The sequence below is a fragment of the Cydia amplana genome, chromosome 18, assembly GCF_948474715.1.
Source record: "Cydia amplana chromosome 18, ilCydAmpl1.1, whole genome shotgun sequence".
NCBI classification, from domain to species: domain Eukaryota; kingdom Metazoa; phylum Arthropoda; class Insecta; order Lepidoptera; family Tortricidae; genus Cydia; species Cydia amplana.
This window is the reverse complement of record NC_086086.1, coordinates 5,504,107-5,516,230: the sequence shown is the minus strand read 5'-3', so window position 1 is coordinate 5,516,230 and position 12,124 is coordinate 5,504,107. Positions and strand designations below refer to the sequence as shown.

The 12,124-nt window shown below is 35.8% G+C and overlaps 1 protein-coding gene across 1 annotated transcript; it reads left to right on the top strand.

Annotated features, from left to right (window-relative positions):
• Positions 1-254: 254 nt before the first annotated feature.
• LOC134656431 (cytochrome P450 6B2-like) lies at positions 255-2,105 on the top strand. The gene is made up of 2 exons (XM_063511961.1): positions 255-1,659; positions 1,867-2,105. The coding sequence occupies exons 1-2, from the start codon at positions 297-299 to the stop codon at positions 2,040-2,042; spliced, it is 1,539 nt and encodes a 512-aa protein (XP_063368031.1). The 5' UTR covers positions 255-296; the 3' UTR covers positions 2,043-2,105.
• The last annotated feature ends 10,019 nt before the right edge of the window (positions 2,106-12,124 follow it).

Sequence of the window (12,124 nt, the reverse complement as noted above, 5' to 3'; positions counted from 1 at the left end):
TTACGGTAAGTACCTAATTGTGTATAGTAAGTACGTACCTTTGCTAGGGAAAGGAACTATCTTCCTCGATAAACAGACTATGTTAAGATAATTATTAACTTATTATGTGACGTGATGACTGAATCGTTTTAAATGTAACGATGACTCGCTATTGTTCAAAACTGGATTAAATATATAATGATGCAACTTGAAGCAAAATAATTACTCACAACACTACCATTCCAGTTGTATTCATAAAGACAGGATCAGTATCATTCGCACTGCGCTGGCAACCGGCCGGCCCACACAAGGTTACGATGATAATAACGGCGCTCATACTCGTCGCGCTTGCCGCGCTGTATTATTACAACACAAGGACATTCAATTACTGGAAAGACAGAGGCGTGAAACATGACAAACCTATGCTCCTATTTGGGAATAATCTGAGTAACTATCTCATGAAAAAAAGTGTCTCAGAAATAGCAACGGATATGTATTTCAAATATCCCAATGAAAAGATCGTCGGGTTCTTCCGATCTACACGCCCGGAGCTTGTGATTCGAGACCCAGGCATTATGAAGAAGATCCTGACGGTTGATTTCATCCATTTTTATCCGCGAGGTTTGAATGCAAATAAGACCATTATAGAGCCAATGATGCGGAACTTGTTCTTTGCGGATGGAGATATGTGGCGCTTGTTGAGGCAGCGCATGACGCCGGCGTTCACGAGCGGCAAGCTGAAGGCGATGTTTCCGCTGATCGTGGAGCGCGCTGAGAGGCTGCAGGAGCGCACGCTCGCTACTGCCGCCGGCGGCCGCACCATCGACGCTCGTGACCTCATGGCCCGCTACACTACCGACTTTATAGGCGCCTGCGGTTTTGGACTCGACGCCGATTCTATAAACAACGAGACCTCTGCTTTCAGAAAATTAGGCCATCAAATATTCGACGTAACAATCAAGGACGCTATCGTAGCGATGCTCAAAGAAATTTTCCCGCGAGCATGTGCTCGTTTGAAATATATGGGTAAAATGGAGCAAGATTTGATAGATCTGGTGAACGAAATACAAAGGCAAAGAAATTATGAACCCTCTGGAAGAAATGACTTTATTGATTTGCTCTTGGAAATTAAAAAGAAGGGAACGATGATTGGCGAATCGATAGAGAAGTTTAAACCAGATGGAACCCCAGAGCAAGCTACGTTGGAACTAGATGAAATACTAATGGCTGCTCAAGTGTTTGTATTTTTCGCAGCCGGTTTTGAAACGTCATCATCAGCTACTAGCTTCACACTCCATCAGTTAGCCTATAATCCTGATGTTCAAAAAAAAGTGCAAAGCGAAATAGATAGTGTATTAGAAAAACATGATAACAAATTGAGCTATGAAGCAATAAAAGAAATGACTTACTTAGAATGGTGTTTCCGGGAGGCCATGAGAATGTTTCCTTCGCTTGGGTTTTTAATTAGAGAATGTGCTCGAACATATACGATACAAGAAGTAGATGTCACAATAGACGAGGGTACTGGTATAGTAATTCCGCTACAAGCACTGCACAATGACCCTATATTCTGGGATCAACCTGAAGAGTTTCGACCGGAAAGGTTTCATCCAGATGAACTCAATTCAATCCAAAAACAAATTTACCTGCCTTTTGGCGAGGGACCGAGAGTTTGTATAGGTAAGACGAGATTTTCAAACTCTTTAGCACGATTTTATGATTTATTTGACAAACTTTACTTAAACAAAGTGGATTCCAACTGCGATTTGGAATGCTCTCCATCTCTTTCCCGTCGTACTAGTAACCAAAAAGTCTACCATGTTAAAATTATAATGACGACAATACCTGGCTATCTGAAAATAATTTTTCAATGTTTTTTTGTTACAGGTGAACGCTTAGGTCTGATGCAGTCAATGGCTGGACTGGCTGCCATCTTATCAAAGTTCAAAGTGGAGCCCGCTCCCGAAACGATAAGAAAACCGAGAGTGGAGCCCAAATCTTCTATTGTGCAGGGTATCCGAGGGGGTCTGCCACTCTTGTTCAAGGAAAGGAAGACTGTGTAGTGTGTAGCTGATAGCTTGTTTACCTGGTTCTAGCTTTCCTAGTGACTAAATAACAGTATCTGCACGTGCAGGACGTGCACAAACCTAAAAGTGACTGAACTAGTGATTTTAACGTTTCGAAAGTAGATAGTTGAGATGATTCTATTATAAGTATTAATAATAACTGGCACATGCACTACATTGGTATAAGTAACTGTGTCGAATCCCATTGTTTTCTTTTAAGTGTACCGTAAGGGCACAAAAATATTTAAGCTATTTATATTGTTTTTCTTCTATTATTGTCTTAATAAAAGCGGTAACTAAAATAGTGGAGATCCATTTAAGGGCATATTCGGTATCGTGTTCTGATTAGGAAAAAGTAGAAGAAAACATTTTTTGACGCGACCAAAAATATTTTTTCTATGAAGCAGGTCGTCCAAGTCATAATGTAAACGTCCAAAAAATATTGGATACCAAATATACCCTTAAACAGATCCCCACTATTTTTATTACACCTTGTATAAACTGTCGTGCCTGGAAATGGGCAGGACAGATAGCCAGATACAGAGACAGAAGATGGACACTTGAATCTACAAAATGGAAGGGACCAGCAGGGAAGAGACGCAAAGGAAAACCAAAAAAGGAATGGATAGATGATATTATCTCAGTAGCGGGTCCAGAATGGATTAATACAGCTCAAGACAGAGATAAATGGAAGAAGTGTGAGGAGGCTTTCACCCATAAGGGATCCACATAAGATAACTAAAAACAAAATGTATAACTTAAATCTACTTAAAATATTGTAACCTTTAAAAATGTGGAAATAAAAAGCTATTTTATTATTATTATAAATTGTCTTGCCGTAGGTGCCCCAACATATTGCCCCTTCCGTTCTAAATCGTCTATGTAAGAAACAAAAAAAAATTAAACCTAATATAAACTGAAGATAGTAAAAATAAAGCTACAAATAAATATGATTCACATAGATAGATGTATATTTGATGTATACCTATGTGAATAATAGTGCGTCAGAGTATAACAGGTTATCATACATTAAATAACAGTCTGTTATTATCGGCTAGGTACATGTGTCATATTAAAATAAGAATTTATATTATAATTTAAGTAGGTATTTTGCGTTGGGTATCATCAAAATAACTTTCTATCACCTAATTATGATTGGTCACTAAAATTGAATCCTCAAAATCTTAAAACAGTTACATAAAAAAAATTAAAACCTCTGGCAAAATTATCGATCAAAACAAATAACATAATATTATTTAGTTCACAAAATAAAAGATCTGTGTACAAAATCGAGCCACCAAACAACGTTTTCCTCAATAACATAGTCTATAAAATGATTTTTTTTTGTTTTTTCTATTTTTTTTATTTAATAAATCTTACAGCTATCTTAACAGTTTCCTAATGCGATAGTGTAGGCAGGCTATTAACATTAAGAGCTAATTACATACCTACTTATAAACTACTTATAACTAAGAATAACACAACACAAACAATGTAACCTTTATAATATATTATGCCACCAATAAAATAAATTATTTCTTATTTTGGTCAGTGAAAATAGAAAAAGTCAAGTACATTTAGTGATAAAGTATTATTTAGGATATAAGTACATAATTTTCATTCTTTTGTAACTCGAGTTTGGAGACCATTTTGGTTAAAACGATGACAAATATATTTCTTGGAGATAGACATAATATTAAATTATACAACGGGACTTAAAACTTAGATACGCGATTAAGTCCCGTTGTATAATTTAATAATGTGTAAAAATCGTGACAGTTTAAATCAGTGATAGACATAATATTATAATTGCGGATAATATTAGATATATTAGAGATAAATATCTTAATTTTGGTAACTGAAAGTATTAATAATAAGCCTTTTGCGTGTAGTTTCTGTCTTGTTTTATTAGCGGGTGTTTATACTGTGTAAAGAGCAGACGTACATAGTAATGTACCACATATTTTCATGGGAATTTAACGATTATGGTAAGCACTCGCAGACTCTGATGCTTACCAAGTCGGTGTACATTTAGAGTAAGCTTGGTCAGATTTTAGTTTTGTGAAGTACGTTCGTACCTACATTTCATAATTTTTGAGATTTTTGTAGTATTATTTCACTAACCTTTGAATACGCAAATACATGATTTATTCAAAATGTACATTTCTATTATTAAAACTCGTTTAACAGTGCACTGAATCCGAATGTCCTTGATAAGATGATTGACGTTCGCTGCATCATTACTGCCGCAATTATGATTAGGTATTATGAAGTTCCTTCCATTATTCATTTTATCAAGGAAATTGACAGATACAGAGGCGGCAATAACGACGCGACAACAGTACTGCTGCGTCGTTGAAGCGGGTTCAGTCAGTGTCAATTTCCTAAATTAAATGAGTGAGTAAAGTTCAAGAGTACATTTTGTATTTTTATACGGGTAGATAAGATTACATACTCATTACAAATCCATGATTATCTGCAAGTGACACTCGGTTGTATGACAGGGACAAGATAATAAAACACTATCGATACTATCATGTAGGTGTCACACGATGTTTTGTAACGTTATACTATAGCCAGTGTGGGACCACCATTATGTAGAAAAATATTATACTGGTTATTCATAATTATGGATGGAACTAACAAACAACACGCGCTTTTAATGTTATCAAATTATACGTAAAATCTTTTTAGTTTTGTTTCTACAGGCTTATAAATTTAATCACCCAGTACTATTAGTTTGTTTATTACTTACCTTATCTCTAGAAGGTATTGTACTGTACACAATGATATTATACAGTCTAGTTAGATATTATATTCATTGACTTGCCATGAAGGTATGCTAGGCTATCAACTACTATCAAGTATGATAGTAGTTATTCTAGTGATACCAATTTTTGTAGTTTTTTAATCGCAGGCATCGCAGCTCGTAATTACAGCGTGTGCCCGTCGATCCACCTCATTGCAAAAAAATTACATTGCAAACAACTAATGTCAAATGACACAGACCAGTTAGTGACGAACACCGGAAATGACGGCGAAAAATATTATTTTGACTGCTAACCCTTTTTTTAATTGCTAACCTTTTTCGATTACTAACCCTTTTTCAGATAGCAATACACAGAGAGTGTTACTGTTGTTATTAAATTACATGCAATTACGGCACAACATGGCAATAATACAATGACGCGTAATAATAATGACGATGAACTACCTACTGATGCCCTCAGAACTGCGTATAAACTAAGTAAAGTAGGTATATTTAATTTATACTAACAGGAAAACAGCTTGCTTTATACGGATAAGATAAAAGTTTCTATATTACATTTGTATGGTAATATAAAAAAATGCTGTTTAAAATGTTCCTTGTCGAGGGCTTCGTAACTCGAAGGGTAAAAAGCGGAATTACTTACTAACAGCTTCGAATATGGTTACAATATACTTCGAATACACAAGTTCGAATATGGCTGGAAGCTCGTCTTCCAGTTCGTCTATCATAGGGCTGTCTTTCAAGAACCGGCAACTACTTAATTATTGTATTTTTATTGTCGTTACAATAACAAATCACTTAATAAATCTACGAATTAATCTCTGTTATGGCACGGATCCCTCAGGGTACGAATTCGGCTCACATTGGCCGGTTTTTAGGGTTCCGTACCCAAAGGGAAAAAAATCGGGACCCTAGGGTCATAGCTATTACTAAGACTTCGCTGTCCGTCCGTCAGTCCGTCTGTCACCAAGCTGTATCTCATGAACCGCTATAGCTAGACAGTTGAAATTTTCACATATGATATATCTTTGTTGCCGCTATAACAACAAATACTAAAAATAAAATAAAATAAATATTTATGGGGGCTCCCATACAACAAACACGATTTTTTTGCTCTATTTTTCGCACTCGCACTCGCACTTGGCCGGTTTTGTCTACAATGTTTACGTTTATAATTTAATACAACATGAATCCGAGTTGATTGTTGACCGTTGAATTAAAATGACTTACCTTGTTCTCAACGACCTTGCATACGTCGCCTACGCGTCGCCTACGTATATACCTACACACACACAATTATTTCTAATTAGGTACTCCACTTTTTTGACGTGATTACGTCTTATAAATCGGTGAACACCGGTAGCATGCACGAAGAAGTGTCACGTTGTGGACAGATCTCCATGATAACGCTGTGGACAGATCTCCATGGTAACGTATCGTCGGGTGACAAGTAAAAGTCACTAACTACATCATTGAAATTATTGGACAATAAACCGTGTTACAAGTGTAATAAAGTGCTTTGTTACTTTAATTTTTTGATAGTACTTAGTGACTTTTGGTTATCACCCAACGGTATAAAAGTAGGTACCGTAGAGTTTCGTATCTTTGCCTGGGCTCCCTATTTTCGCCTACTTTGACAAAAGTTGCCATTAACAAAATGTTTCTAATGTAAGCCTTACATAAAACTACTAAATACAAAGTATTTTTTACGGGTGTCAACATTCTTCGAACAATCTGCGGCTAACTTCACACAGTTTACGTTCAGTGAGGTTTTTTCGCGACGCCGACCACACGTTTTTTTAAGCCAGTGTTTGAACTTCGGTTTTTAACAGTGATACAGACCAGGTAATGTTAAACTCTTTACATGATTATATACTATAACTATTTCTTTTTCATATGAAACTATTATTTAATGGCTAGCTTACGTTTAGAAGTCACAATTGGATAAAACATTGGTGAAGGTACTTTGCGTCCATCTTGTTGCCAAATTTCGCCTACCCCTAGGGTTGTCAAATTTGTTTTACCACATTAATAGGGTATTTGACTGTAAGTATTTCAAATAAATTATTTTACACCATGCATGAAATAAAGCATCATAAGGTTAATAGAGAAACGTAGACAGCAGTTATTTTTTAGACACAATTTATATTTTAAAACCGGTATAAAACTATAAACAATAGGTAACTTGATTGTGACGTCACATGCTAATGTTACATAATAAACCCCATAGTAGCAAAATCGTTTTGACAGTTCGAAAAAAGAAACTGATTTGACTAGTAGTCAAATACCCTATTGGTGGTGGATGGCATTACTTGTTTCCAAATTTAAATATTTTTGTACAGTCAGCAACAGAAGTTGCTCAGCGAGCCAGGTTTAAATATTAAATATTTTTGTTAAAAATTATAATTTTTTTACTTATAAACCATTACTCCCCTTTATTTGGCATGTTGGTTAATTTTTGGCAGCCCTAGCTTCGTTATAGAAAATGTATGAAACCAACTTCAGACTGTTACCAAACTTCGCCTACTACACCGTTTTTTTAAAATATGGCTAGTCTGGTGTAATTAAGGTTCATAGTATAGTAGCACATTCCAAATAGATACGACTTAACATGTGTTAGGCGCAGAAAAGTGTATTATTAGCGGTAAAGCATGCCGTAGGCGAAGATTGGGAAAAATACCCAAACATCGCCTATTGCCTTTGAGGCCATTTTTTACCAACTTAACCAATGAAATTCAAAGTTTCAATTGTGAATACTGATAGTTAGGAACACTAAAAAACGTTTTTTCGCCTTAACGGATTAAAATGCTTTCAAATTTGAGAGATTTTTTAGGAAAAGCGTCAAAACCCAGGTGAAGATAGGAAACTCTACGTATGCAATTTTCATCAATGTTTTTATATGACGTTATCACGCAAAATTATCGTCCGTAAACCGACTTTACAGACAACCATATTTTTTTAATCTTTATATGTACTTATGTCAAACTACACGTTGTTGAGTATCTATTGTTACATTTCTAAAAGCATTAAAATAATAATTATATTATTAAATGAATCCAATAAACTTAAAGACGCAGTTTTCATTAAATCCTCGAACTGATAGTTGTCATTAATCAGGATTAAAAAGTTCCCGCCTATATTTAGGTGCGACTAAATTTCGTCTTAAAATATACTGGGTCAACCAAATCTTGTCAGTAAATAGGAACAAAAAAAACTATACTCATCCTTTTCTTTTGGGTGCTAGTACTAGTGTAAGACAAAGATAGTATGACTCTCTCTGTTTATGTTTGAAATCAAACAGACCTTTGACACACTATAAATAAAAATACATAAGGGTTCTATCTTCTATTCTAAGATATTTTTTAGAGATACGATTTTTTATTATAACATATTATTACACGACCGTTTTATTATTATTAATGGCATAATAATAAATGCATTAAATTACCCATTTTATTAAATAAAAAATACATTCTCAAGCACAACTTAGTAACTTGACAAAAGTTTCATACAAGTTCATTTTATCAACTGAGAATTATTTAGTAAGTAGTTAAAAAGCCTTTTCACACAAATAAGCTTTTTGACATATAAATTATAGTTTAAATAATTTTATAACGTAACTTATTTGTCTTAATCTAAATGTTGTCTTAACACTATGATTGGTGGAGTGGACCTCTTCACGAGTAAAATTTACTAGGTATGTCATGTTTAATAACGCCTAATATAATATGGTTATGTTAGTAATGTTAGTTACATAATATATCTATGTACCGTAAAATAGGGTGAGTAGGTTTCGCGGGGAGAGTTGGGTTATGAATGGGGAGAGAAGGGATGAAAGGAGGGTGAGATGGAATTTTAAGGCTACTGCTACAAAAATAATGTATTCCAATTTAAAATGGAGCTATAGTAATACTCATAATAAAAAAACATCGATCCAACAATCTTCCAAAATCACCTTTGTATGAAATTCCATCTCACCCCAAATACGAGGGACTACGGGGTGAGGTGGGATTTTCTGTTTATCGTCAAAGTTATGAAATGGAACTACCCAAAATAAAATAAAAACTAAAATACAAACGTCCGGAACACTTATTATATACACCAATGTTATCGAGGTTTGAATGTAAGTAAGTAAGTAAGTAAATCTTTATTGCAAACCATGGTATTACATAGATGTTACAAATTATGTTAAGTTGCACATGGACCCCGGTGGGGTGTAGCAATTTTTCTTATAACTAGCTTACACATAATTATACAAACTAAACTTAACTACTTTCCTAATGAAAGCACTAGGTAGGTACTTTTAATTTGTGAATCTATACAAATAGAGGCTACTCTGTAAAAAAATTATTAATTGTCTTCCATAAACTCTTTAACAGTATAATAGGTTTTCTTTATCAAATGTGTCTTGAGTTTAGCTATGAATACGTTTTTGCTTTCTATGTTTTTCATATCGGAGGGTAATTTGTTGTAAATTTGTATGGCTTGGTAATGTCAGGTTTGACCCTACTCACCCCATTTTACGGTACGTTTAAATGTAATAAAGGGCACCAACATACACTCACGAGCAAAAAAAAACGGTAATTATAACCAGATTGCCACATTAAAAAAATGGTTTTTAATTAAAAACTTGTTATACCGAATTGATATTGCTCAAAAAAATCGCTCATATACAGCTACGTGTGTTTGCCGATGGATTTAGTTAGGACTTTATGAGCTAGCCTTTTAGCAGTGGACATACGGGAATATTTTTAATAGTTCGGTTCCTTTTTTGGGAACAATTTCGTAGAGAAGATAGAATATTTCTCTTCTGTACCAGATTGTCATTGACAGTCTTTATGAGGTCAATATGAAGTCAACTAGTGATAACCTGCACAATACGCAATTTAATAGGTATTATAATAATATAACTATTATGTTAATTATAAATGATAGGTACTTATTAGTTCAAGTAAACAGATATTAGAGTACCTACATATATACCCATAACCAGTCATAACAACATAACAATGTTAGGTACAGTCAGCATCGAAGATTTCTCTGATAGCTCAACAAAAAGAGATTGAATCGGTTAATGAGATTGTCACCGCCTCATCATCACGCGTTCTCCTGGGACCCAATTTAACCTGAAAGTGACTGAAGTCGATGTGGCTAACTTCGGCCAAGCGTCGAAACACACCCTGATTTTAATGCTTTGTCGCGTATAGGTGGCGTTAAAAGCCTATGCGTCAAAACTAGTCAAAACTGATATTGATATATAATGCAACCCAAATATTAATGCAAACCACCATGTCAAATCTACATATGTTATTGTAATTTTTTTAAAGTACAAAGGGGTTTTTTCTGATACAGGTTTTTATGAAAACATCGTTCAATCAAATTACATGAATCTTGCACCAGCCCTTACAAATTGCCCTTTACTTATCGTGCCACAAGCTGACACTAAAACGTCTGAATTTGGCTCCGGCAGTAACCATTACCCGACGTGCTCTGATTGCCGTACAAGATGGCTGTCATAAGCGCGATAATTTCAACCAATACGCTCGATCCATCTCTAGGCAGTATTCCTAACGGTTACGTAGTGCAAGCGAGTTAAAGGTACAGCGAGCTGCAAAAGTGCGTAGCTACTTTATATAAATGGAAATTTATATAAGTTTTTGGCAAAAATTCCATTTTTGGTACAAGCTTTTATCGCTGACTGTACTTTTCTTACGACAGACAACTAATACTTATCGAGACAATTCTAAAAAGCCCTAACACAATTAGGTTGCGTTGTTTCATCACAGATTTCATATGGCCACCTCCTGTCTCCACCATCAGATCAGCTCGATGGTACCATAATATTGCATTGTCACCCGACTTACATGATGTGTGTATGCAAAATTTCAGCTCATTTTGAAACCGGGAAGTGGATCAAATTTAACTTGCAAGATTCCATTACATAGTTATTTAGTTACATACAGGTCGACCTAATAAAAGCGTGTTAAAAACACAACCAGTGCATGCATACCAAGCACTTTTGCAGCTGTGTGTACAGGCAAACGAATGTTATTGTAATTTCTAGTGTACTAAAGGGGTTGAATAAGCGTATTAAAGGGATATATTGTTTTATCTTTTTAATGAGCAGTGGGCGCGGCACAAAATTGCTGCAGAATAAAAGGGTCTCGAGTAGTGATAGCGACACGACGGCCTCTGACTCCTCCGGAAGAAAGAATTGGTCCACCTAGCTTGTGGGGGCTTGTCAGTCAAGACATCAGAGAACCGTTAGAAAATTGCAGCAAACAACCAGTGGCTGTAGACAACCTTCGTAGAGGCCGATACGATTCTCGCGCCTGATATGATGATTGTGAGAACGACAAAATTAAAAAATACATTATTATTAAACAGCCTGAGAATCTGATTTACCGGCGTTTGGCAACCCACTGGAATAATATTCTGTAAGAGCCTCGGATGGCGCATTAGACGCGTCTGCCGCGCGCAATCGACGCTAAGTGCAATACAATAGCACGCATCGCGCAGTCTTCTAACAGCTGTATACACATACGGATACTGGAAGGTACACAGAAATATAGGTACAATGCTTTTCTATCACTCATCAATTGTATTTTCAGCGCTTTCACGAGCAGCACGCCGCCTTTTAATATATATAACAAGATTCACTAAAGTGTCATTCAATAGAACTTGCTAACTATGTAAACAAACCGCCATACTAAAATTGACACTGAATGTCAATTTACTAGTAACTTTTGTTTACATAGTTAGTAAGGTCTATTGAATGACACTTTATGTTGACTTATTAACCTTTTCGACGCCGTGTCAAACACAAAAGCTGTCACGCTGACGCCACGTCACCGAAGTGTCAAAACTGAAATTGAAACTTTATTCATATGCACGTATTTAGGTCTATGTTGCTCTGTGGTCTGTGACCGATTAATAGGTCTTTGGCGTTGAACCTATGGTGCGGATATATCGGTCATTGGCGTCCAAAAGGTTAAGGGCGAAATGCTGGTACCTTCATAGAGTCTGTGTAGAAAGAAAAAAGTCATAGAATGTACTGGTTTCCTTATACGACTCTTCTCTTTCCACACAGACTCTACGAGGAAGAACGATGATAGTAGAATTACTAGTCATTAAGCTTTTCTGAGCCACATCTAACCCGTGCAAGATCCTTGAGTAAGAGCGACATCAGCGACATCAGCGACTGATTTGCGCGGAGTCGAACCTGCGATAAGACGTAATGGATGCCAAACTACCTACCACATTGACGTCAAAGCATTGTCAGCGCAACCATGGCGCAACCACAGAATAG

What these genes read in the sequence shown, in the direction of transcription:
- LOC134656431 (XM_063511961.1), top strand. Translation starts at nt 297, where the DNA reads ATGATAATAACGGCGCTCATACTCGTCGCGCTTGCCGCGCTGTATTAT. An exon ending in GGGACCGAGAGTTTGTATAG is followed by an intron (nt 1,660 to 1,866) that starts GTAAGACGAGAT and finishes TTTTTGTTACAG; the next exon opens with GTGAACGCTTAGGTCTGATG.